The sequence below is a fragment of the Heloderma suspectum genome, chromosome 1 (assembly GCF_057233095.1).
Source record: "Heloderma suspectum isolate Gila_16-S chromosome 1, 16-S_ref, whole genome shotgun sequence".
NCBI classification, from domain to species: Eukaryota; Metazoa; Chordata; class Lepidosauria; order Squamata; family Helodermatidae; genus Heloderma; species Heloderma suspectum.
This window is the reverse complement of record NC_139458.1, coordinates 100,740,689-100,768,054: the sequence shown is the minus strand read 5'-3', so window position 1 is coordinate 100,768,054 and position 27,366 is coordinate 100,740,689. Positions and strand designations below refer to the sequence as shown.

The window sequence follows — 27,366 nt, the reverse complement described above, 5'->3', positions numbered from 1 at the left end:
TAGTAGAGAGAGCTCAATGTAATTGAACCAAGCATCCAAACAGAACATTCTTAGCAGTTCTTCAGAAAACATGAGAAGAACAAGCCCTCTGGCAGCTGGGTAAGGGTCACAGAACCTGCTAGTGTGTGTTTCATTCCTGTTCGTTTAAAAGAAACACTGCAGGATGCTCTGTCTAGTCAGCCTTCCCCAATCTGGTGCCCGCTAGATGTGTTGGACTGCTATTCCCCATCATCCTCAGGCAGTAGGCCATTGGTTGTGCTCCCAGGGATGGTGGAAGCTGTAGTCAAACATCTTGGGATGGCATCAAGAAAGGCTGCTGTAAGTAATGAAGGAATTGGTTACTGACAGTCCCCTCCACCACTTCTACTGCATCTTTGGAAATTAGGCCATTTGTTAAACAGAGTACAGATCACTTTCCATCGCCTAAGCAGGACGGCCTTGTAAAGTTCACTGTGCCACAGCTAGAAAGGATAGTTATATCACAGGAGTCTCTCTAGCAATGTTCTGTGCCTTCAGTTATCCAGCCATTGTGGGCCAAAACCTTACTTTAAATCCATATCTAGCAGTGATGCCTTGTTTTCATCTTTACCCTAGAATAGGTGCAGGGGATCCTACCATGGGGGAGGTGGGGTTGGGGAGCTTTTAAGATTCAGAACGCACACACCTACACTTACTCTAGAGTAAAAATGGGAAAAAAAGCTGTAGCTGCTATGTGCGGATTTAAAGTAATTCTGTTTTGGCCCTGTGTCAGACCAGTACAAGACTCATAGGAACTAGAGGCATATTTAGGGAGGGTTGTATGGGGCCATTTCCCCTTCCCCATGTCTTAGATCACATGTGATTATTCCTATCTTAACAGACCTGCAATTAGAGATGATTAGAATTGGGGGAAAGCCTCAAAAGTGGTACCATTAAGGAAAGGCAAAGGATATCCTAGGTATGTGCTAGGTATGCATACCTAGATATGTGCTAGGTATGCATACCAAAGGCACATGTTTACATTGCTTAAGGGGGGGGGAGAGAGAGAGAGAGAGAGAGAGAGAGAGAAAGGGTGGCTGTATGATTCATGTTGGTTATATTCTAGGCTATACAAAATGTGTAAAAAAAATTAAAAAGTAATCAAAACAAATCCACTTACAATTGATTCTACTTTTTCTCAATTCAATCTTGATCTTGAATATTTCCAAGAGCAGGTCTCAAACCTTGCTGAGAATTTTGCCCTTACCCTGCCCCTCCATTGAAGTCTCTTTGCCTCTCCACTCTGAAATCTGAAAGGATGCCCTGCTTGACATAAGTACTTCAGTCAGTTCCTGCCAGATGTGACAAGCTGTCCTCAATGAATTGGCTGTCATTGCCAAACAGGGGGCTGAAAGGCAGGAAATAATTTCTTGTGTTTTTTAAAAAACAAAATAATTAATACTGCCAAAATTCCACCTTGAATTACTGTTTCACAGTGTGGATTTTCACTGGTCTCTGGAGGGTTATTTCTGATGAGTGATTAAAATCTGCATCACATGCTAAAAAGGTGAAACTGTTCCTTCTGCTCAGGGTAAGGAGGCGGAATAAGATGGATTGTACCACTCATTGTAAAACATTATGCCACAGTAGAAGTGCTCTCTTCATAATGTATTGCAGCTCACCTTATGACACCCTGGGTTGGATCCAGACTTAGTCATATTTAGAATAAACCCATTAAGTTCCATTGATTTCAGTCGGTCTGTTCTAGGTATGACCAAATCTGGATCCAGCCTCATGATTTTTCTACAGACTCAAACTTTAAGGGAAATTTGATAAAGACAGGAAATTGAGCCCATTGTCACCACTCTACTCCAGAACCTCAGCTACAAATAAACTTTCCCATCCATTTCAGTGGAGAGAACGAACACACACATTCCTTTGCACATGTGGCTTTTTTCATGTACTGAAGCACATGGTGAAGCCCTTGAAGTGCCATCTGAGCATTAGAGCTCCTTTGCCTGAAAATAATTGGCAAGTCAGGAGTCAGGACTATTATGTAGATTTGAGTAAGCCCAGTTCCTGGTCCACAGTCTTTGGGTGCTTCCAGATGAGGCTTTTATAGCACCATTCCCCTGTCTCCTTTATGGAATTTTCAAGGGGATTCAGACAACGCTGTCTTCCACTTGTAACCCTCCTGTGTTTTCCCACTACTTCTTCTGACTTTTTCCTAACTGCAGAAAATCCACTAAGGAAAAGATGGAATTGCTGCACAATGCCTTCTGATTGGTAATACTAGAAGCCCTTCATCTGAAAGCACCCAATGGCTGGGGTCCACTTCTGCCTGGGTCAGATTGGAAGTGGTCAGTATTTTTCACATCAGTTCTGATTCAGTAGTTTCACACACACCCCAACACAAAAGGAGAAAAAGTCCCAGGCAATGTTGGGGTGGAAGTGACATCATGTCTGGGAGCTCCAGTCCCTGAGAAGCTTGGCTGGGGATGGTCCATATGCCCCACAGGGTGAAATAATGGGCCATCTCTGGTGTAGATAATTCCAGCACAAGCCAGGGTGGTAGACTGACAACATGACAATGTTTGAAGAATTCCTTCAATTCAAAAATCTAAGTTTCATTAAAAGAAAAGCTTGAAACACCAGCAGATGTGTGTGGTAAAAGCAAAGGTATCCAGTTGTGCAAGAGCAAATGGTGGTCTGAAAAGCAGCACAAAACATTTTTTAAAATGGAAGTATATTACAATATGTGATATGCCCCCAACTGAAAATCTCATCTTCTCAAACCCTTGAAGTAGCTTGTTCCATTAAGATAAGCTACAGAAGTTCACTTAGATCAGGGTTGGGGAAACTGTGGACCTCCAGATGTTGTTCAACTCCCATCAGCCTCAGATAGCACAGCCACTGGTCAGCAATGATGGGAGTTGTAGTCCATCAACTTCTGGGGGGCCACACTTAGACTCTTGGAGCATATATTTCTCGAATATGTACTTCAATTGAACCTTTGTAGTTTTCTTTCATTGGAACCAGAAAGTGTAAGGTATTTTTTTTAATGATTGATTGTTTGACATTGAGGAGGACTGTTCACTGAAATGTGTTGGGCATATCATAATAAACACAAATTACACATTGCATAACACAGTATGGCAGTAGAGGATTTGTCTCTTGGTGGGTTCCTCCCTCCCCACTCTACCATTAGCCTTTGCTATCTCATAAACCTCAACCCTGCCAGTCTACCATCATCACTACCACCACCATCCCACCCAGAAATGATCTACTTCCTGAGTTTCTTGTCATTATCTCCATGTTACTATGCCTGACCCAAACCCAATCATATATTTTCAGACTGGGTGGTGATGTTGCCAGAACTCCCAACAGATGCCACCTCTTGCTTCTCCATTCCTTTCCAGTTAGCCTTCCTGAATCCAGGCAAGGGGTCTGGCTTTTCACTTTAGGAAATTAGACAATGGACACTTTCCCTAGCACCTGAGAAAAGGCGGAGATTTGTGGAATTTTTAGTTGTACATTAGTGAAAATAATCACTCAAATACTGCATTTTTTTTTTTAAAAAAGAAAAGACACACCAGTTTCAAATAACAAATGCTTCATGGTATCTATACTGGAATAGAGAAGCCATGGAACTGATTTGATTTTCAGCTGACATTGGATATTCTAGGTTTTGGAGTGAGGGCTCAGACTGAGAGATGTTTGCATTTTTGTTACCATTCCTATTACTGGCTGTTAAACACACACTCAGTGCAACGCATGGTCTTGTCTAATTTTTTTGTCTTCTTTCATTGCAAGTAGAGATGGGGAAGAAAAATGTTTGGTTCATATTCTAAGTTCACACTTTTGAACCATTATACAAATGGAAACTCAGTTATCCTTCCAAATTTGCAGTTCTCTGAATTTTGCAAAGGAGTTTTCCAACAATAATAAAATTGCATACAAAACTGTGTAATTAGGAAATGCACAGAAAACCCATATATTAATGAAGATAATGTTAAAAATGCATTATATTAGTACAATTGCTTGAAAAATGTCTACATTCAGCAAAATCGCATTAAAAATGCATGTATGAGGAGAAATGCGCACTCAAATAAAAATGGATCTCAAATTTTGGGATGAACTGAATTTAAAACTCGAAAAATGAGAAACTAAAAGAAACCAAAATTGTCAGGTTTGTCCACCCTAATTGCCAGTGAATGTTTCTGTCACAGAGGCCTTGGCTTGGAGAAGGTTTATGTGGGATAAACGCATGCCAATTGCCGTGGATTCCTCCAGCGCTTGAAAATACAAAAAGAGGACATTAGTTTGCAAACCTCATCTCGGAAGTCTCCCCCAGACAAGAAACAGAAAAGAGGATTGATACAGGTATTCAGGCTGCAGATAGCCATCTCCACAAGGAATAGGGTGTCTGCATGCTGAATAGACTGGGTTGCAGCAGGCCACACAGCTCTTAAGAAGATACAGGTGTTCCTTGAGAGGTGGTAAGGAAAGTACAGAAGAGCAAAAGTGAACAAAGCAGAGTACAGGAGCTTAGTAAGTTTCTCCCTTTTCTGAATGCGCTGGAGGCCAATGTCTCGGAGTTTCCTGATGCTGCTGCAATAACAGTAACAAATAGCCATGAAAGGCAGCAAGCACCCTGCAACTGAGCAGCTCACAGAGAAGGGAAGAGTTATATGGGTAGAGCTGGAGAATATATAGAGGGAGCAAATAGTTTTGTTGCTAGGGCACGTCTGGGTGCTCGCGACATACATGACAGGCAGGCTAACCACTCCAGTCACTGCCCAAATGCAACAAGAAATAAACCGGGCATGCTGCTTGTTTAATACCCATAGGGATTTCAGTGGATGGACAATGGCTAAGTATCGGTCCACGCTCAGGCAGGTGACGAAGTAGATGCTGCAGTAATAGCACAGGTGATAGGCAGTCCGTATCATCTTGCAAGCATTCTCTCCAAACATCCACTGTAGCTGGTTTAAGTGGTAGTAGATCAGGAAGGGAAGAGTCAAGATCCATGTTATATCAGCAAACACCAAGTTGCAGAGAAAAACAGTGCTCCTGTTCCAGCGTTTCACACGGAAAGCGAGGATCCAGACGATGGGAAAGTTCAGGAACAGTCCCATGACCAAGATGAAAAGAAAGGTCCCAGGGATCAGCGTCTTTTGAATGGTGTCCAGTAGGGTGTCAGAACTTCCACAGAAGTCTGTTTCTGCTTTCTGTCCAAGAGAAAAATGGAAAATGTGGTTCCAGCTTTCCTCAAAAGAATGATCCAGAATTGTCAGGAAAAATGGCTACAGTCTTTGGGATTTAGTTGTTAGAGTGCAATCCTATGGATGTTTAGACAGAAAAAAGTCCTACAACTCCCAACATTCCCCAGCCAGCAGCTGGATGGGGAATGCTGGGAGTTGTAGGACTTTTTTCTGTCTAAACATCCATAGGATTGCACCCTTAGTTTCTTTCTTTCTTTCTTTCTTTCTTTCTTTCTTTCTTTCTTTCTTTCTTTCTGTGTAGCCTGCCTTTCTGCCAAAATAAATAAATAAATGGTGCTCAAGGCAGCTAACAATAACATCCAAATTAAAAACAAAATCTTAATAGTTCCATATATGTATGTGCTGGTTCAGACATTCATGTTCAGTTGTTCATTGTAGCATCGAGTGCTGATTTGCATGTACGAATGAGTTTTCACACATCAAACTTTCATATTACCCAACAACTCAAATTCAGTAATTTTTCAATGGGGTTGGTTCACACATTCAACAAGCAGTCATCAAGGGTAGAGTAATCAAGGGTAGGAAAATAAAGTGATGTACACGCAAGTGTGAATCAGCCAACCTTGAATGGTCCAGGGTGATCTGGAAGATCAAGGCGATCTAGACTTTTAAATAAGTAATAGAAATCCATACCATGGAAAAGCTAAAATGAAAAACAGGGCAATCCTATAGATGTTTACTCAGAAGTAAGTCCCATTGAATTCAATGGGCTTACTCCTAGTCCCAGGAAAGAGGCTATAGGATTGCAGCCAAAGTGTCCATTTCCCTTCTCTAGCAGCATTTCTTGAACCAGAAATTGTAATCAAACTTAGTTATAATAGATAACTTCTAAGAACTGCAAACACCAAACCTAGGTTTAATCTAGTCTGGCAAAAAACCAACTCCAAAATATTCTTACCTGGCTGGACGTCTGTTCCATATTCCTTACATGTAATATGCTGATTTGATAATGCTGTTTGTAGCGTTAATTATTGATTTACCAGAATGATTGGCCAACATCCTGAAATGACAGTCGGGTGAGTAATGCGATCATGGCTCTATGCCTGGTGAGGAGCATGTGGGAGAGAGGGAGGGGGAGTGCTTGATTATGCTGTGTGCAGATCTGAAGCTGTTTTGGTTTCCCAAAGGTAGCAGTCATTCTAAATTCTGGTTTCTTCTCTAGATTTCCTCAGCTGGCGCTCGACTGATACATTATAAGACAGGGGAGGGAAAAGGAGAGAAAGAGACAGTATTTTAAAACAAGAAACCAATTGCATATTCAGGTTTTCCTTTTAACTGCTTGCATATTGTGTTGCTTCTCTTATTAATGCAGTAATGAAGTTTTAGGGCACTTCCAGTCAGACGGCTCCAAAAGCTATCCAATCAAAAGGCATTGTGCAGCTATTCTGTCTTTCCATCCTTAAGAGATTTTCTGTGGTAAGAAAAACAGATGGGAGAAGGTGTGGGAGAATAAGGGAGGGACAGAAATGGAAATGGATGATGTCTGACCACACACATACCCCATAAAATTCCATAAATGAGGCAGGTTGATTGCACAATAAAAGACTCATCTGGACACACCCTTAGAATCTCATCTTTGACTTCACAAACTCTTTTAGGATGGAAGACAATGGATACCCTTAACATAAAGAGCCAGTGTGGTGTAGTTGTTATTGGGCCGGAACATGGGAGATCAGGTTTATGAGACTCGTTAGGTAGCTTTGGGCCAGTTACCGACTCTCAGCCTAACCTACCTCATGGGGTTGTTGTGAGGATAAAATAGAGAGGAGGAGGTTGATGTGCACTCCATTAGTTTCCTTGGAGGGAAAAGGGTGGGATAGAAATGTAATAAATACAAAAACAAAGACAGACTCTACAAGGTAGAGGATTTCATTGTATGATTTATATGTTTTGGATGCTGGTACTTTTCAACTTGTTTGTTGTTTATTACATTTATATCCAAACTTTTTTCTAAGGATCTTAAGGTGGCATATGTGGTTTCCCCCCTGTTTTATCTTCAGAACAACACTATAGGGTAGGGTAGGCTGAGAGACAGCGACTGGCCCAAGGTCAACTTCATGGCTGAGTGGGGATTTGAATCTGCACCTCTTCAATCCTACTCTGACACTTGAATCACTACATAACACCGACCCCTCCTGGGTTCTGTCTTGTTATTACGCCCCCCCCCCCCAGTCTCACAGTCTAGCATGGTCAAGAAATGGAAGGCAGAGTGGAACTATGCAGCAGACCAAGGGGTGGGGATTTACAGTTTGTCAATAAAGGTGTTCTCCATGGCTCTCACTGAGTTTATGGGGCTTCAATCTGGGACACAAGGGAGGGCAAAACCTCTCAGCCTAGGCACTGCTTTCACCAGGGATCAGAGGTGCAATTGCCCCTAACACTGATGATGTCCCTGAGTGCCTTTCCATTCTGCTACAGAAGCAATTGGCTTCTCCTGGCAGGAGGGGAGCACCATTGTGATATAGGTAAAAGCTGAGCATCTCACACCAGGGATCTCACCAATGGTGAAATGCACAGAGAGCCAAAGGAGACACATTGTGCCATCCCAGAAGCCTCTTCGGTACAAAGGCCCATTCTATCTATCCATCACTCTCACGACACTTCCGCCAGTTGCCAGTAATTTGGGGGAAGCAAAGGTTTGCGATGTCAGGCCCTTTGTCTGATTAATCCTGCAATCCTATATCCTGTCAGCTGGCTTCCAGTGGGCTGAAGGATGTAGTGGAAGTGCCACTCTGGCACTGGGTTGGCACCTACACCCTTGGATACCAGCCAAAAAAGGCTGGCATAGATTTATCGGTGGTGATATTTTGCCAGATGGAGAGGAGCATACCAGAGGAGGGGGTGGATCAAGGAAGGCCCTAGATCCATAGGATTAAATGCCTCACCCCTTTTCCCCTGACATGCCCCCAACGAGGGAGAATAACTATGCTAGGCCTGGACCTGGACTACTGAATTCCCTGCCCATTGATGTCAGCGGGAGGGATTAAAAAAAGAAAAGTGGGGGAGAAGGAAAAACAGACACAAACTCTCTCTCTCTCACACACACACACACACACACACACACACGGGCTGGCCCTACCATTAGGTAGAGTGAGGCAGTTGCCTTAGGTAGCAGGTGCTGAGAAGCAGCAGTGAGATGTTGGAGGAGACAGCTGTTGCCACACAGCCTGCCCTGTGCCCCCAAAGGTAGTCTGCTGCCTTCAAATGTTGTAGAGGATGCTGTCCCATTACCAGTGTTGAAGAAAGCTTTAACTGTCAGTCTAGTCAGCTTTTGTACGTGGAATGGGAACAGGGATGGCAGAGAATTCCGCCACGGACTCCAGAGAGGCCAGATTCTAAAGAATCTGTGGTGGAATGGACTGCTCCCCCCGCCACCCCGCAAAGTCCTCACAGACCGGATCCTACCTGCTTCCAGCGGGTCCAGATCTGGCCACTGAAGTCTCCTGCTCCGATGTGCGGCCACGAATGGCGTCCTGCGTAGGGGGCACCATTTGCATCCTTGCTTTAGCCGTGATAGGCTATGTAAATATTTACGTAGCTGTGATAGGCTACGTAAATACTTAGGTAGCCTATCTCGGCTAAAGCGGGGACGCAAATGGTGTCCCCTACGCAGGATGCCATTTGCGGCTGCAGCAGCTGCAGATGGGCCTGGCCGGCGGCTCCGCGGAGTTGCTGTGGAGCGGCGCCGGCCAGGGAGGATTCTGGGGGGGGGGAAGGAATGGATCGCCTCCCCCCCATCGAGGATTCCAGGGGGAGGAATGGATCACCTCCCCCCCAGCGGACCCCCCCGTGGACGCAGGTGAGTGGGGTTTTGTACACCCCTAAATGGGAGAGGGTACCATCTTGTTCTTTGCTTCAGGCAGCAAAATATCTTGGGCCATCCTTGCCCCCCACCCCACTCCCCACACACACTTTCTGTCCTGGATGGCACAAGGCATCAGGGCTTAGGAAGTGGTGGTTTCACAGCCACAGATTCTCCCCCACATAACACCCCCTAGGAATACCTTGTAATTTTTTGCCCCAGACACAAAATATAGCTGGTGTGAATTCCACAGGAACTAGATCACTTTGGGTTTGATTTTCCCCTCCTTCCCTCTCTTCCCACATTGGCCAGGAATACACCTCAGTGCAGTGCCTCACAGTAGCATCAGCATGTTTAAAATCAGTCTGCTATTTTTTTTCCAAGTGTGGTGTTTGCTGAAGGAGGAAGTGGGAGGGGGAAGAAATTCATTCAGTTCTTATTTTAATATGAACTTAGTTGACTTTGCACTTTTGAACCAATATATGAAACAAAACTATGTTATCTTTCAAAATTTGTACTTCTCTGAATCTTACAATGGTCTTCTCCAATTGAAAAATGAACGCAAAAATGCATATATGTGGGGAAAATGAAGATATTGAATACAAGTGAATATATTAATGAAAATAATGTGTGAAAATGCATTGTATTAAGAAAATTGCAAAAAATGTGGATGTTACAAAACACTGTGCACAAAAATGCATGTATTAGGAGAAATACCCACAAAAAATGCATATGAATGTTCATGAGAACGTTTCTAAAAATGGAAAAAAAGAGTAACAGAGAGAAACTGAAATTGACAGATTTGTCCATCTCTAGGTGGAACAGCAAGGCAACACCAAGGCTGACTGTTTTGTTTGGAAGGAGTGACAGCCTTTAATTAAGATGTGATGTTTGCAGACTAAATTGTCCACATAGGATAATAATCTGCTGTTTTACCCATGAATGAGCAGCAACAAAATGTGCCACTAAGAAGAAAACTTGCACAGTGATGGAAAGTACAGACAGCTTCCTGGTGACATTAAAAGGTATAAACAAGTTGGGTATTCTTAATTTTTAAATTTTTAAATTCACCTGCATTCCGATTTATCTACCTGCACAATCAAACTGAAGGTGCTGACTGGGATCAATGATTCCTCCCCCTCCAGTATGTTTATTTGGCAGAAAACTGGCCATATCTAATGCCATCATGCCATGCACGATGTGGTGCCTTCAAAAGTCCTATTTGTCCATCTCTAAGTGGAACACCAAGGCAACCCCAAGGCTCCCTGAGAAAGAAACAAGATGTCAGGACATATCTCCCAGGAACAGCCTCTCTTATGCTTCCCTGCCCCCTTTTACCTAACACGTGGTCATGTGGAGCTGCCAATTGGATACGAACAGCAATGGGGTATGTGAGACTGTGTGTCTGCATTTGTGCATTCATGTGCTGAACCCTTTCTGCTCAGGCTATTTTCCCAGTCAAAATGATCCCACCTGCAGAGAAAAAGATGCAGAAGCCTCTATCTTGATTTTAGGGTTAGGGTGGGGGTGGGGGGCTTGGCCAAGGTGTTCTCAGTGGGGCCCCTCTTTGAGGAGGCACATCTCCTCCCCAGCACTGCTGCCACTGTCCATTCACTTCCCTCTGGGCCCAATAGGTGCCCTTCTCAGAGAGAGAGAGAGGGAAGAGGGACAAGGTGTGTGCAGGGTACTGCTCCTTCTCTCCCATCCTCTCACTGCTCGTGTGATTGGAGAGGGCAGGCAGTAACAGCAAAGTGGAAGAGAGGCAGGCAACTCTAGGGATTTAAGCCAGTAATGTTGATCTCTGCTCGAGGGCCTCCCCTGCCCGAGGCCCTACCCGAGGCGAAAAGGGTTAAGTATTTATTTATTATTTATTATTGCATTTATACCCCGCCTTTTTTCCTCTTGCAAGGAACCCAAGGCGGCTGACATTATCCTCCTCCTCTCCATTTCATCCTCACAACAACAACCCTGTGAGGTGGGTTGGGCTGAGAGTCTGTGACTGGCCCAAAGTCACCCAGTGAGCTTCCATGGCCGAGTGGGGACTAGAACCCGGATCTCCCTGCTCCCAGTCCAACACTCTTGCCACTACGCCACACTGGCTCTCAAGTACCCTGTCTCAGTGGACATAATGAACAATATTTGTTTGTTTGTTTGTTTGTTTATTACATTTATATCCCGCCTTATGTGGACTAACAACATTTTTCTCTCTGCCACTGCTTTTAGCTTTTTATAAATATGTTTTCATGATTGAATATTGTGGCTTTATGTTTTGTCAGTCACCCTGAGCAAGTCTCTTTTTTTTTCCAGACAGGAAAACCAGGACATGTTTGTGTATGTAGATAAACAAACATTTTCTTCCGTCTTCCTGAAATTGGAAATCAATCAGAAATTGAATCAAAGCCAGGTGGGGATGGGAAATCAGGATCCCAATTTCTAATGAAATTGTCTCCATGAGCACAATGGGCAGGTGAATTGAATGCAAAAGAAGTTTTATTAGGCAGAATGATTAGAAATGCAAAAATATACCCCACCATATATTTTTCCCTACTGCAAACAAACATCTGCCTATTATTTTTATAGTACTGGAAGGTTTGCACAGTACAGGAATACCACGCTGCTGGGTTTTTGTCCTTTCATCCAACGTTCCTAGTTATGTTATGCACAGGGAGCCTGCAATGCGGATAGCCACACTTGAAACCAACACTGGCTACGTAAAGCACTACAGTGTTTATTGATCTTTCCTTAATGGGCCAATATCAAATAAAATGTTTATTCAAGGGACACTGATAAAAGCATAAAACTATGGAAACGTAAGAGAGGGCTATCTCCTATTCATAAACTTATCTTGTTAATGTTCCCCTAATGGGGGGATAATCTTAATTCATTTCCAGCAGAACTATACAAAAATAGTCAGCCTGTAACTGCAGACTTTCCTTCCAATGAATTCTCCCCTCACGGTGCAGCTCTGAGTAGCAGAGTGATTCATCAACACCGGCTCATGCAGCTTTCCCACCGCCTGCCAGATGGTGTTGGACTACACCTCCCAGCATCCCTGGCCAATGGTCAGGGAGTAGGGATGTACAGATTTTGTTAATACATTCCATCTGTGTTTTGAGATTGTTTTTCATTCTGTGGTCCATTCATTGTTGGACTCTTTTAGGGATGTACAAGAAATTCGTTCCACTCGCGCTAATGCGCATTAGTGCTAATCTGCACTAGTGCAAGAGTGCATAAGCGAGGTGTGTATTTGTGCAAATCCCCCCCAAAGTAAAACACTTTGTCCATGGAATCTGTGTGACTTGGGGAAAAACTGGCCTGCTGCAGAATCCACAGGCCAGATCATAAAAATCCAAAATCATTTGAATCTGTTGTGGATTTCTCTGACATTACTGCCAGGGATGATGGGAGTTGTAGTCCAGCCAATGGTGTAGTGCAGCCAGGGCTCCCAGGGAAGCAGCACTGAGCCTTTTTTATTAGCAGAGATGATAGTGTCATCTGCCCCCTATCCCTCACTCCTCAGGCTTCCCTGTTCCCTGTGAGCTTAGCTGCAATCCTCAAAGTAGCTGCAGGAAGTAAGGAATTTTTCTAGCAACAATATATTGTTGTGAATTATCCCTGCTGTAATGCAAAATATTTGGGGTGTAGCTTGCCCTTGAATGGGCGATGAAGACCCATTAGCTGTACAAAAGACCTGCTCCTGGTGGTCATGAAACTAAGAATGGGTTTGTTGATATGGATCAGTACAGCTGCCTGCATCTTTGGCCTCTCCTTAGGCGCACAGCTACGGGGGCAGTCATGGCGAGTGACTGCACTTTGAAATGTACCACTACACCACAGCTGAAGGGCACCAAGTTGGGGAAGGCTGCCAAAGCAACAAGAGCCATGTGGAAAAGATATAGGTATAGGTATAGCTATAGGTATAGGTATAGATATATTCTGAGTCTTTACAACCAAAGGTTTTATGATTAATAGCCAATTAATATTTGGCTGTATTGTATTCCATTTCAAAGAAAGGCATAATGGCAGATATGTCTAGGGTTGTCAAGCACTGAGAATATTACAAGTCAGACCAGAACTTGATTCACTGCTTATGCCATTAGCTAGAATAGATGCAAAGCTAGAACAAATTGGAGCAAAGCTTTTTTTTTTTTTTGCTGTTACTGTGGATGTGTTTACCCTTATAGCATCTATACGCACACCAGGGCATCACACGTGCCTGTAATTTGTAAAGTAGTATGCAGGAAGACTGTACATTGGACTGAAGGTTGTGTGCTGTATAGATGCGTACTTGTGGCCCCATCCTGAATATAACAAACATGGAATTGGAGAATGCACCATTTTGTAGGGTGCATTCAGAAAGTCTTCAAATGTATGTTACTTTCCTAGCCGCCACACAGATGAGCCAACCACCTTAGAGTATTTATTGATGTACTGATGAAACTCAGGGCAGTGTATGTAAGCTTATCTCCTTTTGTCTTCACAATTCTGCAAGATTAGGCAGGCTGAGAATGAGGGACTGGCCCCAGTGAACTTCAGCATGGTGAGCCAATGTGGTGTAGTGGTTAGAATATTTGACTGGGACTCAGAAGATCTGGGTTCTAGTCCCCACTCAGCTATGAAGCTCACTGGGTAAATTTGAGCCAGGCACTGACTCTCAGCCTACCCTGCTTCACAGGGTTATTGTGAGAGAAAAAAATGGAGAGGCAGAGGATCATGCTTGTTGCCTTGGGCTCCTTGGAGGAAAGGTGTGCAACAAAGGTAGCAAATAAAGAAGTATATATAAAAAACTTCCCATGAAATGCCAATTAGCCATTCTACACATTTCAGAAATAAATTAATGACTAAACTCACTCTGAATCCAGGATTGAATCCCCACACTTTATCCACTAGAGCACACTGCCTGTTGCACTAGGAGAGAGTGCAAGTCACTGGAGGCTACTAGCTCTGATTTCGGTGGGGGTGGTTCCATTCTGGGTTTCAGTCAGAACCAGAACCCTAAAGGAGCTATCTAATGTGCTGAACCCTAGTCCCAAAATGAGTTTCAGCACCTTGGATAGCTCCTTTAGAGCTCCGGCTGGTTCTGACTGAAACCCAGAATGGATTCACAGCCCCACCAAAATTGGAGCCGCCCACCACTCTGTCTCAGTTATGTTAAGCTGCCATTTCATCTCAGGCCACTTCTCAGCCACCTCACTAGGTAGGCAGATGGAGAGTGAGGCACAGAACATCAGATACTACAGCATAACCAGAGAGGTGAGGAAGTTTTCCATTCACAAAGTAAAAGCATGCAGCAAATGCCTGGGTTACTTTGTCCTTAGGCAGCTATTTGAAAAATGCCTTTTCCCTGGAACTCTGTACATTCTCAGAGGTATTTACCTAAAGCACATCTAATAAGATGACACAAAGCAAGCAGAACATTGTTCAGTCATAAACAATATATAACACACTCAGTCAAAATACCTGATTTTTTAATTTTATTTTTAAACAAGAACAGGGAGTTGGATTTAGGATCTGCCTTCCATGAACAGAAGAGCCCCACTCATGAAAGATGCCTCCAACCAATTGGAGGCCAAAGATGCCTCCAACCAATTTTCAGGGATTCTCCCTCCCTCCCTTCCCACCACACCACGGCTCACCCTATTCAACAGAGTTCTCCAACCTTCTCTATAGCATTTTCAGGGGCCTGGAGAGGCTGCCATAGGGAGGGTGTGGGGAGTCTATTTCTGCAATCCCAGTTGTACATAACTAAGTCTGGGTCCAAGCCAGGATGCTTACGTGCCTTTGAAAAGATGTGTAATCCAGCTAGAGACATGAGCAAGGAACTGCTTCCCGGCATTTTATTAATGGAACCAAGATTAAAGTAGCAACAAAGCATGATTCAGAGACTTATGCTGGTTTCCTTTGTCATGCTACTTCTACTGTCTCCTCTTACCCTTCCTCCCAGCCCTCCTCTCTCCCTCCCTCACACACAAACACAGGCACTCATATGCAGAAGTAATAAGAACAGCTGCACACTTGATATAGCAAAAAACTCATCAAGGGCAGAACTGCAGAGCACCCAGTGGACTTGTGCTGGAGAGTGGAGGCCAATCAGAGCTTCCTGATGTTAAGGAAACTTTGCAGACCAAAATGAAAACCAGGTCCAAGAAAAACACGGCATAAGTCCATCTTCTACTCCCAGCTCCCCTCTGATGGTAGGGCAATTCAAATGCCATGGGGGAAGAGAGAGATGTCCCCCCCCACACACACACACACTTCTGTCTCCAAGGCTTAAGGGGAGGCCGTCACCATTGTTTATTGTGAATGAAGTGGGATGAGAAGCTACGGCAGTGACAGGCAGCCTTGAGGGAATGAACTGCTGGGATTGAGCAGTGAAGAACAATGGGAGGGAGCAGGTAACAAGGAGATATGAATCAAGAGACCTGCGAACTTGCTTTTCCAGGTCATGCAGACAGGTTTGTGGGATGGGGGATCTGCCAGTACAAAATGATGAGGTTTCGAACTAGAATGGAACCAGGAAATGGCAATGTGAAAACTCTGGATTATATAAACATTCTATTAGGAACCTTAGTTGTAAGTGGAGTCAGATCAAGGGAAGTGTAGTTTACATAGAGAGAATCTGGCCTAGAAATGGCTTAAAAGAATATGAACAGAATCAACTTCTGCACCATGTAAAATTTCACCGTTTTGCTATAAATTGGATTCGCAATTCTGATTAAGCACAATGTACTTAATCTCTTTCTCTAACTGAAGGACCACTACTTTAATTTGCCTAATATTGATTCAACATCTTCTAAAGTGCATCATCTTTACTGAGAGGTCCTGCTTGAATCTTTGATTGAATTTCATTAGCATACATTTAAAGTAATGAACATATTATGCAATTCCTTGAGATAGTTTCTTATATTCCTGGAATCACAGGGAAATGGAATAGATTTTTAAAGGGTGTTTGTATTAGAAATGAATTAAAATCTACATGAGTCCAGTACTATTCTCTCTGTAAATTTTCAGGACACTGTATTATTGATTTGTTCTTTTTCTTGCGTTTGTATAGTCTGGCATACTAAAGTAGTGCCTGCCATTTCCCAAAGCTACTAAGGCAGCTACACCTAATAATTTATCTTCCTGTTCTCTCTGCTCCATATTCCAGGCAAGGAGAGAGGTGCTCCTATTCAGCCTCAAGGCAGTGCAGAGTCTCACTGGTTTCCAAATACTACAGTTTGCCAGAGGAACAACAGAATCCCTGCATCTGGCTGTGCTCCTTCCTTGTTCTCTCAGGCATTAATTGATTTTTCCTGCTCTCCAATTGAAGCTGATGCCAGAGGGAACAAATAAGGAACACAGCCAGAACTGGTAGGGATTGTTTGTTCATACACAAGTAACAGTGTGGCACTGTGCCATCACTAAGGGCTCCTTCACACGGAGCTTTTTTCCTGCGATTGAGATTGCTCCTTGAAGGAAGTTTGCAGGCTCTTTACATGACGGCAGCGTGACTCTGTCATGACCCTCCAGGGCGTCTCCTGCACTAAATCCTCTTTGTACAGTTTTTAAATAGATTGCAAGTAATGAGCTATCAAATTACCCCATTGTGTTCAGCTTCAGTTTCCTCCATGAAAAGAGTTAAAGTGAAAAGAGTTAAAGTGGCAAGAGAGGAGTGAGATAAATGAAAGATAATGGAAGACTCAGATATGGGGATAAAGGGGGAGGGAAGGAAGCACATGTAAAGGGAGTCAGTTGTGATCTTGCATTTAAAACTGACGCAGAAAGCCCCATTTTAAATGCAGGATTTTAGGCTGGTGTAGAGATGCCCTAAGGTGTGTGAGCAACAGGAGTTCATTCTATCTAGAGCAGCCTCCTCCAAACTAATACCCTGATTGGTCTTGGACTACAACTCCCATCATCTCAAACCAAAATGGCCAAATCCGGAGGCATCAAGTTGGGGAATATTGGTCTAGAATATGGGGGCAAGGATTGGCCTAGAAGGGGAATTTCTGGGTGCAATGTCTGCTTGGGTAAAGGGGACCACTATAAAAGCTGAGGGCAGGGGTGGCCTTTTTGCACATAGTGCCATAAACTGGCACAAAAAGTCTGGAAAAGTCACTTATTGGCCTCTATTTACTTTCAGTTCCTGTTCATTCAATGAAGGCTGAGTGTTTTCCCCCAGGCTGGATGGAAATACATTGTAAACTAGGAATAGGAGAAAGGCAGTTATATCTCACAGGCCATCCCTACCACCCCACCACCTGTAGACAGGCTGCCACTTAAAGGCAGTGGCAGTGTGGTGTAGTGGTTAGTGTGTTGGACTGCACTTGGAAGATCCAGGTTCAAGTCTCAACTCAGCCATGAAGCTCACTGGGTGACTTTGAGCCAGTCACTGACTCTCAGCCTAACCTACCTCACAGGGATGTTGTGAGGATAAAATGGAGGGGTGGAGAATTATGTAAGTCACCTTGGGTTCCTTGAAGGAAAAAAGGTGAGATATAAATGTGATAATGAGTAAAACAAATAAAAGGACTTCTGGGAGCATCTTGTGAAAACTAAAATATAGTTGAGGTGCTAGCTATGCAATCAAGCAAACTGGTAGTGAAGCTTTGAAACAAGGTGATAATAAAGGGCCCTGTATCACACAGCCATTGGTTGAACTGCAAGGAACCGTGGTTATAAACAAAATCTTTAATTTATGGACAGTCAGCATTTCACAGAATCAGTTGAATACATTTGCAGTTAGCAAAGCATTTAAAAAATAAACACCAATTTATTTGTTGACACATTTTGAATCATATTATCAGTTAGTTGACTTCAACATTCTTTTTTAAAATCCCAGTATTAGTGTATTGCACAAACCAACATGAAAACCATCAGTCTAACATACCAGCATATCTATGTGACAGAAGATGGAAAAGGCTTGGACCAATAAGCAAACATATTTTGCCTTTTTCCCCAAGAGCCCCTCCCAAATGGTTTGCAATTGGCAACATCAACAAGTTCCATGAAATGCACAATTAAAAAAATGGTACTTTTACTTCATGTTCACTTAACTTATAGCAGACTAATACTTTGTAATAAGTTGTGGGTGGGGGCAAATCCCTGATCACAGTCACACTCAACACACTGAAAGTTGTCTCATCATGTACACATATTTGCACTGGAAAAGGAATATTCCACAGTAAGAATGTGTTACCTTTAATTCCACATAATTCCATCTTGAGCTATTATCAGATATGCTGATTTGCAGTATTTGTAGACAGAAATATGCCTATTACACTAGCAGTGGGCTGGTGCATAAGAAAATGGAGTTAAACCTCTGTTGTATTAAGAATGAAGAGTTGATATGTATTATAGCATAACTGACATCCAGATAGAAACATTGAGTGTATCTGGATTGGAACCAGTGCGCACAAAAATATGCAGCGTATATGCATTTATCTTGCATGATCTCTGCATCTAACACCAGGGAACTCCACATAGTTGTGGTAACTAGGTTGGAACTACATGTACAGGCAGCATATGTCAGGCAGATAAGATGCACTGCCAGTACCCATCACTTCTTCAGGAGTATGGGAAGAGTGAATCCAGTTTCCTCCTTCTCCTGAAAGCACTGACTATTTGTTCAGTGGATGCATGTAGGCAGATGCCCTTATGCTGGAGCATGCATGAAAGCCATTGATGCACACAAGAAACTTTGGATTGGAGCTGGTGGCTGAAATTCTAGACACACATAATTGAACTCAATGGGGATTACTTATGAGTAAACAGGTATAGGACTGCACTGCACATCACTTTACATGCATTAGGGGGACACGTGAAAGTCTGGAGCCATGAGAAAACTTGGAAGTGATTTTTAAAGCACAGCTTTCATTTTAAAAACCAAACTAACAGCTTCTAGTCATTATGGCATCACAGAAAACTTCAAAACTATGATTGCAATATGCATAAACAAAAATTTTACAACTGTAATCACTGAATTCAGCCATCAATGAAGCCTGAATATATGAGCAAACATAAAATATCTTTGCTGCAGAAGGCAAGTCTGCTCTTAAGCTTAAAACTGTCCTGTTTTGGTACTAAAAAGCAGGAAACTGCTCGGCATTGTTCAAGCTATAGTATGGAAATGGCTGTCTGGCACTCACACAACTGAAAAGAGGAGGGTAATGTGGATGGGAAAGGGATCTAGAGAGGTCAAAGAAAGACTAAATGCACAAACAGATGTAGGGGATATGATAAACATAAAGACAAGATGGGTGTTAGGCACTTAACGGGCCTCTGAAATTATACAGCTCAGCCAGACGCAAGAGTATATAGGTAAGCATGATCTCGGAAGCTAAGCAGGGTCAGCCCTCGTTAGTACTTGGATGGGAGAGCCTGGGAACCAGGCTTCCTGCATTGAGCAGGGGGTTAGACTTGATGGTCTTGTAGGCCCCTTCCAACCCTATGATTCTATGTGCAATGCCATTTCTTGGTAAGTGTCATCTGTTAAAAATGAGTTGCTGGATATTACAAGGCACAAGGGTCCTCTGTAAGCTCCCTCAAAATGAATTAATTGAAGCTAGAGCAATACATCAATAATTGGTGACTTTAGTGGGCTAGTCCATTTATTTACACAACTGCTAGAAAGTGAACAGTATTGCTGCCACACTTAAAGATGCTTTACTTCTCAGTTCTAGTAGAACCTGCATTTGTATAACTGTGACTTAGAATGTATCACACATAGGCACTCAAATCTGTAATGCTATGATGTGTATTTGGGAGTAAATCCCATACAAAGTGACCCAAGAGGTTTTATTTACATATTTTGATTTGGTCTACAATTTATAGCACAAATGAACAAAATGTAATAGGTCAGTAATTCATCCCAACAGTACTACAAAATTAAATATTGTCCAAAAGGGAATTGCATAGATATACGGAACAAAAGGTACAATCCCACATCTGTACAAAACAGCTCTGCAAAACTTGTGATCTATCAAATGAATCCCCAGCTATGTCTGGTGGCCCACCAGGGACTCGTGTTTTTGTTCCCTGCCTAGGACTGCACAACCAGGGGGATTATAGCCCACAGTACAAGGCTGGTAGTCTGTGGTTGGCTTTGTGCATCAGAAGCTGCACCTATTTAGGGCTTCCCTCATAGTTTCCCGAAGCAGCAACTCCAAGTTATTCGCATACCACTTCTTAAAGCTTCACATCCTTTATCCCCTAGCTAAAATGGTCCTGGTAGAGGGCATAATAACCAAAAACGTAGCTTTTGTGCAATCTCCATTTCAATTGAACTTGTGAAACAGCAACACATGGTGGAGTGTAACACAATCATATTTATTTCATTTGTGCCTGTGCCAATTCTTTCACTCTATCTCCCTTTTTATTTTAATTGATTTTACACAACTGAACATATGTAGTGTGGCAAGATTATATACACACACACACACACGTTTCTGTCAAGAAAAAGTATTAAGGGCATAATCCTATGCATGTTTAGACAGGCAGAATTTCTACAACTCCCAGCATTCCCCAGCCAGCTGGCTGGGGAAACTCAAGAGTTGTAGGACCTTTTTTCTGCCTAAACGTGCATAGGCTTGGGCCCTAAACATATTAACATGGAACTGTGATGTTGTTCACCTTTAGTCACACTATTTACTGTCCTGTTTGATACACTGCATTTTGATACAAAGTGTTAGAACAATAATTTAAATATGAAAAGAACACAAATACTGCACATTCTCCATTTAGATTTATAAGAACACTTGTAAAGTAGCAGCAGAATGATACTCAATTAAGAGGAAGCTTTTTTGGCTACATATGTATATTTTTGGTGACTGCAATGCATCTTTGGCATACTAAATGTATACTATATGTATTTTTAAATCTTATCTGTACATGCACTTCTCTAATCAAATGATGGTGTTTAGCAAACTGAGCTCATCACAAATAGTAAGCAAAATGTAAGTCAGACAATTTAAGATGCCAAAAAGGTTTTAATTCAAAATCTGAGAAGGGTGTTAAATCTAGTCCTCAGTGTAATCCAGAGTAGATAATTAATTGACACACTTCTCCCCAGACTCTATGCATAACTCCCTGTATTATGCATGGATCTTTATGACCTATGCACAAACAAGGGGACAAATGGAATCATGACAGAAACACTGCCATTATAGGCACAAGGCAGCTGGTTATCCTATCCCACAAAATATAGATGATTGAAGCTTCCAAAGGCACCTCTATATGGGAAGGGCCTGTTGGATATGGAAGGCAGTAAAACTGAGTTTCCCCAGCACATCTGGTACCTTAGCGCATCTGATACCTCAGACCTCGCCTCTGCCTTTTACTCAGTGTTTGGAGGAGGTTACTTGTCCTTTGCGATGTCTCCCCTGGCAGCAATTTTGTGGTGGTGCCCAGGACAACTTCTCAAATTGCCAAATGTACCCACAGGCCCAAAAGGTTGCCTACCCCTGCCTTAGCTGGAACCTATTTTTTTCTGACAGAGTACCTTCTCTCTGATCCTAACATGCCTGCCCCAAAGCACTGATACCTATGAAATTAGGTTCACTTCATGGAAAGCTGGACAAACCAAACCAAACTATGTAGACAGCATTCCCAGCACCTAGAATGTTCACTGTGGATCTCTCTGCTGGAACAGTGTGCAATGTAGTATCTGCATAGCTTTCTTAGTTGCTACGATAAACTTTCTTAGTTGCTACTGGAGACAGATACTGTGGACCTAATCTGGGCATCTTGGCTTTAGTTCTAGGACTTCAACTGTACCTCCACCAATAATATGAATATTGCTCCTGTGAAAGAACAGTCTCATTGATTTGGAGATTTTACAATAGTGTTTCAAAGTGGAAAATTTTCTCTTACATCATCTGAAATGGAACCCAAAGCATACAAATATATAAAGCAGCATTACTCTCTGGCTCACATGCAAGACACAGCCTGGGATTGTTGTTTCAATACTTAACAGGCAAACATAACTTTCAAAGTGCAAGTATTTCAACATCACGTAATATTACAATGTTCAACATGCTTCATTTAGAGTGAGGGAATTCAGCAAGTCCTTGGCTTTGCTTGGTTAGCACTCAACTGGTTTGCACAGAGCTAACCAACTTTTGGAAGTTTGCAAAACTTGCTCCTGTATGGACCAGCTCCTGCTGCACATGGTTGAGTGTGAAAGCTGATAATTTCATGATACCTGTGAATTCACTTGTAAGATAAAGTATGCTACACAATTTACACTGTTATCATTTTCACATTGTTTTCCTCCCCAAGTGCATATAAACAAGGCACTAAGCAGTATAGGGGGGCTATAATGTAGCAAAACTTCAAAAACACTTGTAATTACTTAAAATTATATAACAAAACAAGGATACTACCTGTAAAAGGCTTCTAGCTGGGTTTGCATGCATAACCTATGCTGAGTAGACTTTATAAATCTGAGAAATTGTCTCAAGGGGGAAAAAAGGGAAATGTTTCTCTTCTTGGCAATATTAAAAAACACACACCCCAATATTTCTTTGCTCTGGGGATCTAGTTATATCAATGTATATAATGTAAATAATTTCAGTCATTAAATATTAAGAATATATATTCTGTACAAACACAAATAGTACTACTATTAAGGCAGATTCACAACAAATGGCTTTGTTTACAATTTATGGCCCTGTGTATGACTTCTTCAGGGACTCTGAATATGTGAAACTATTTTAACAATTTTTCAGGAACAAGGACTCCAGATCCTAACAACACTGTGGTCAATTGCCAAATTCAAGATTACTTCAGTGGTTCTGTCTGTTACCAAATATGTTTCCAATTCCATATTGTATTTATTTTAAGAATATTCCTGTCTCCCTCACCCCTAATACTCATAAAACAGGTGCATTTTTTAAAAATCATTTTTGTGAACCCTAAAGTAAAATAGCAAAACATCTCTATAACACTGAAATGATATAATTTCACAAACGCTCCATATTTAACATTTACTTTGGAGAAAGTTTATCTGATAGAAATTATTAGGTGCAAAAATAAATTATGAAAATGCATTTATACATTTTGATTTTTGTTAGGTTTAGAATGTGAAATATAAAATTCAGCACTACAGTTTGTGTACTGTTAATCTACACTTAGGTTATTTGAACCTTAAAAATAACCTATAAAATAACCTAAACTTCTTAAGAGACATTTGAAGGTGTGGCAGAAATACACACCTGTGATTTGTGTAAGATTTTCCAAATAATATTCCAAGTATCAAATGCTCAAATCCATGATTAAGGCCAAAGCTAGAAAACTGTGTGCTACTATGAGCCAGCAGAGAATTACAGACTAGTATTTCTTAGGGATGTAAGAAAGTCACTTACCTTTTCGCGGATGTGATTCGCGGTGTGGGGGGGGAGGCGCTCCGTCCCTACCCCCGAAATCCTCGAAGGGGGGAAGGCGATCCGGTCCTCCCCCCCGGACTCCTGCCTGGCCGGCTGCTCTACGTAAAAATTAAGTATTTACGTAGCTTATCACGGCTATGATCAGGAAGTGAATGGCGGCCGCAGGGCGGCCGCCATTCACAAGTCAGCGCGGATGGCAGCAGGTAAGTACTTGGTTTCGCTCGCCTTTCATGGGTTGAGGGCTCCGTTCCATGTGCCTTTTGTGGGTTGGGGGCTTCGTTCCGCCATGGATTTCGGGGGGCCGAATGCACTGGCATTTGGTCTCACCGAGATCCGTGGCGGAATTCTCCACCATCCCTAGTATTTCTTTACTACTGAGCAAGGAATTGGATTTCCTAAAATCTGCATTAGCTTTTCATTTGTCTATTAGAGTGCCTTTCAGCAAGGCTTCTCAAAGATTTCTGTACTTGCTGCACTAAGCCCTTTCTGCCATGCCAAGGTTAACTGTGACTAATAGATTGGCAGTTCAATTCCCAGTGCCCCCATGTGTGGGAACAGGTAGACAAGAATAGGACAGAATCACCGGAGTCTGCAGTGTACTTTAAGATCCAAAGAAGAGTATGATAACAGGATACAAAATTTCCTTTCAGCTCTAGCATCACCAGCCAACAGTGCAACAAATGGAGAACTGCACATAAGATTGTTGGCCTCACCAACTCACATATATACACATAAAGTCTAGGCTGCATGAGAGAGGAGTTTGGGTCCTCCCTGGCAACTGCCTGAACCTCATTAGGGAAGCCCTTCTCACACTTTGGAAGCTGTGACTTTGAGCCACTGCTGGAAATATGGAACTTTTGGGCCTATTCATTATAAACACATTTAAAACAATCTTAAAGGCAAGGCAGTGCAAAAGACATTGCAGTGCCACGAGCTGAAGTTGGTTTTTCAAGGTTACAGAGCAGCAAAAATATGAAACCAAAAAAGGTAGGCTCACTGACTGCCTAACAGCCAATCCATGTTGTCTCTTTCAATTCGCTTTAGTAAAATTTTTAGGTCTGAAAGTAGATTGTTAAAAATGCCAGACAACTTTCATGGAATACTGAGCAGCTGGCTCATCACAGATACCCAACAACCACATTTCACAGGCTGGAATTCCAGGCAGATGGTCTCTCCCAAGGTCACATGACTTCTGACAACTCCACTCTCCCTTCAGTGGCCATGACTTCCTTTTCTATGCTGGCGTAGGTCCTGCCTTCACACAGCTTCTGCTTCAGTTTATTGAGTTCATACTCGTGTAGGATTTTTTGTGTTAAGTACTTCTCTCGCTTTATTTTGGCTTTCACCTCAGATGGAACATCAGGGATCAGCCAAGCCACGAAGAATTTGACGATGAAGACAACATGCTGCAAGGTAGGGAGGGGACGAACACAAAAACAGGAGGATGTATACAAGGAGCTATGGAATCAAATAGTAATTCCTCCCTTCAGCATCTTAAGCTTTTGTGATGTGTACTTGGACCTAGTGAAACTTTATCACCTCTGTGACACTAGAGCAATGTCATGTTTTGTGCTATTGCTGTGGTACAACATTGAGTTGATAAGACTCAATGGTACAGAAATCTATAAAATAAAGTATGTTCCATCCTCTATAACTTTATTACTTGGTACAACAAACCCTAGGGCACATAATACTCTTGACTGTCCTCTCCACTCACAAACATGATGCGCTCACATATACAGAGTAAGTTCCCACATAGACATTTTTGTTATCAATAGATCACAAAAGTTATCATGGCACAGACCTGTGAGATCCCAATTCAATAACAAAAATTATGATCTCATTCATACTAATCGCAAACTCAGTTCTCTGTGTGCCAATCCTTATGCAGCCAAAGTGGCAATGCACAAGAGGGACTTATCAGTAAGTTCAGAGGACCCCCAAGATTTGCAAAAGTACCACACACAAAAACCTTCAGAAGAAATATTAAAGTGGGGGTACCCAAACCAGCCCAATGAATGCTGAACAGGGGATATGGAATGTTGACTGCCTGTTGAGATGGAAAAACACTGAAAACCAGGGGGAGGGGGGAATGGAGTATCCTGATAGATAGTATGATTGGCACCCTGGAATATACACATATATTGGTCATGAAACAGCTCTCATGACTAAAGCATCAGGACTTGAACTGGCCTTACAATTGGCTCTGTAAGTGGGTTAATTCCCTCATAATTAAGGGCCAAAGTAGACATGAGGTTAATTCTGTGAACACAATTAAGATGGGAAGGTAAAGTTTAACTCTTTCTCTCCCTGTCACAATCCAGGCAAAAATCCCCTCAGGAAGCTCCCACTGGTGCCAATGGAGGCTTCCCTTGAAAAGAAAAATAGCAGCTTTGGAGAGAGGATTTTTGTGGGATCATGACAGGAAGAGAAAGAGTTGTAACTCCCCCTGCCCAACCCCCAAGTTCCAAGGCTGCTCAGACTTCTCCTTGGGTGTTATTTTCTTAACAGAAATATGTGAACATTAATCACATTCATGCAATTAATTTCATGTTGAATTTGGGCCCAAAATAATATCAAAATTTGGCTGGTATTCTAGCATCCTAGAAATATTTGCCTGTACTCTGACATTCCTGGCAGAAATTAAAAGCATACAAACACACCAAAGCTACTTTTATTATTATTTTTAAACAGACCACAGAGCTAAACTAACAGATAGAACTTAAAACAGGAGATGTCTCAGCCACCTGCAAGAGGTACCCCAGGTTGCAGTTGCACTTGGATCAGCTCTTACATGGTATTTAGCAATGTACATTTATTTACTACTACAGTAATTGTTCCCACCACAGCAACCTTGGTGACACAACCATGGGTTTTATAGTTAAGCTCATGAAATTCTACATCTCCTTTATAAGATGTATATGCATAAGTAATATCTGATCCTGGACCACCATAAACAACTTGTGTTGAGTGAGTGTTTTCCCTGATTTCAAGTCATTCTTCTGCACTTTATTCACTAAAAAAAGAGAAGCTAGTTCCACTATGTGCTAAAAGCATTTTGTACCTACAAGAGCCCCACTTGCCTTCAATAAAACTGCAGTAACTCTACATTGACACTCCAGCTTACTCATTTCAGAAGACAAGGTGAGGACTTACTTCCATAATAATGATAAAAGCCATCTTCGCAGCCAGAATGTGCCAGAACTGCATTGTGTGTGCATATTTCTTCTCATGGTCTGGTGGATATCGATAGTCCCTGTACCTGTTGAATACAAACACGTAAAGGTGAAGGGCCGTGTTCAAACGCAGACAGATTACAAGCTCTGTGGCATTTATATTCAAGTATGGCTGTCATTTAAGAAGACTTTTGATCTTGATCTTAATGTTTTGATTTATTTATTTATTTTAAGGACAAGGTTCATCTAACTGGTTCGTGTCTCTCGTTTGCTCATTCAGGGTAAAAGCAGCTTGTGAGGACATGCTAGCAGAGCAATGTACTCAGACCATACAGCTGTCATAAGGTGATGTTTGGATAGCCCTGTAAAAGTACAATGGATCATGGGGGAGCAGAAATCAGGGAACAGAAACGTAACACAAGATGGGATGTAAGAAATGGGTTCAAAGCAAAGCCCTAAATGGTGCAGACAGAAATCTCTGAATGAAAGGGAACAAGCCATAGACTTTCACGGTGGATTTTTAGGACAGATTTATCCATCCAGAGGCATTGCTAGAAATGCAGAGTATGCACCCTGGAGTGGGAAACCACATGCAATCTTGTGAATTGGTATCCCCACTCCACCACATGCACCCAGAGCTGCATAGGTTTGACAGGCATGTTAGAAAGGTAAGCATGGAGATGACAAGAGGTTGAATCAGTTCCTAACAGCAGATTATATATGGATCTTTTTTTTATATGGGCACTGCAAAAATTCACTGGATGATACAAAAACTGGTT

The 27,366-nt window shown here is 42.3% G+C and overlaps 2 protein-coding genes across 4 annotated transcripts in view; both read right to left on the bottom strand.

Annotated features, from left to right (window-relative positions):
* Positions 1-4,208: 4,208 nt before the first annotated feature.
* On the bottom strand, positions 4,209-6,162 carry LOC146357626 (P2Y purinoceptor 1-like). Its single transcript, XM_084849891.1, has 2 exons — positions 6,142-6,162; positions 4,209-5,189 (listed from the first exon to the last, which is right to left on the bottom strand). The coding sequence occupies exons 1-2, from the start codon at positions 6,160-6,162 to the stop codon at positions 4,209-4,211; spliced, it is 1,002 nt and encodes a 333-aa protein (XP_084706017.1).
* A 5,150-nt stretch (positions 6,163-11,312) lies between these two features.
* Positions 11,313-27,366, bottom strand: part of ANO5 (anoctamin 5) — a 109,070-nt gene continuing 93,016 nt past the window's right edge. For all 3 annotated transcript variants that reach the window (XM_084852355.1, XM_084852364.1, XM_084852346.1), the window contains 2 exons: positions 26,568-26,673; positions 11,313-24,817 (listed from right to left, as the gene is read on the bottom strand). In XM_084852355.1, coding sequence (XP_084708481.1) covers positions 24,593-24,817; positions 26,568-26,673 — 331 coding nt within the window. In that variant the 3' untranslated portion in view covers positions 11,313-24,592. The remainder of the gene's footprint in view (positions 24,818-26,567; positions 26,674-27,366) is intronic.

What these genes read in the sequence shown, in the direction of transcription:
- LOC146357626 (XM_084849891.1), bottom strand. Translation starts at nt 6,162, where the DNA reads ATGGAACAGACGTCCAGCCAG. An exon ending in TGGAACAGACGTCCAGCCAG is followed by an intron (nt 5,190 to 6,141) that starts GTAAGAATATTT and finishes TCTCTTGGACAG; the next exon opens with AAAGCAGAAACAGACTTCTG.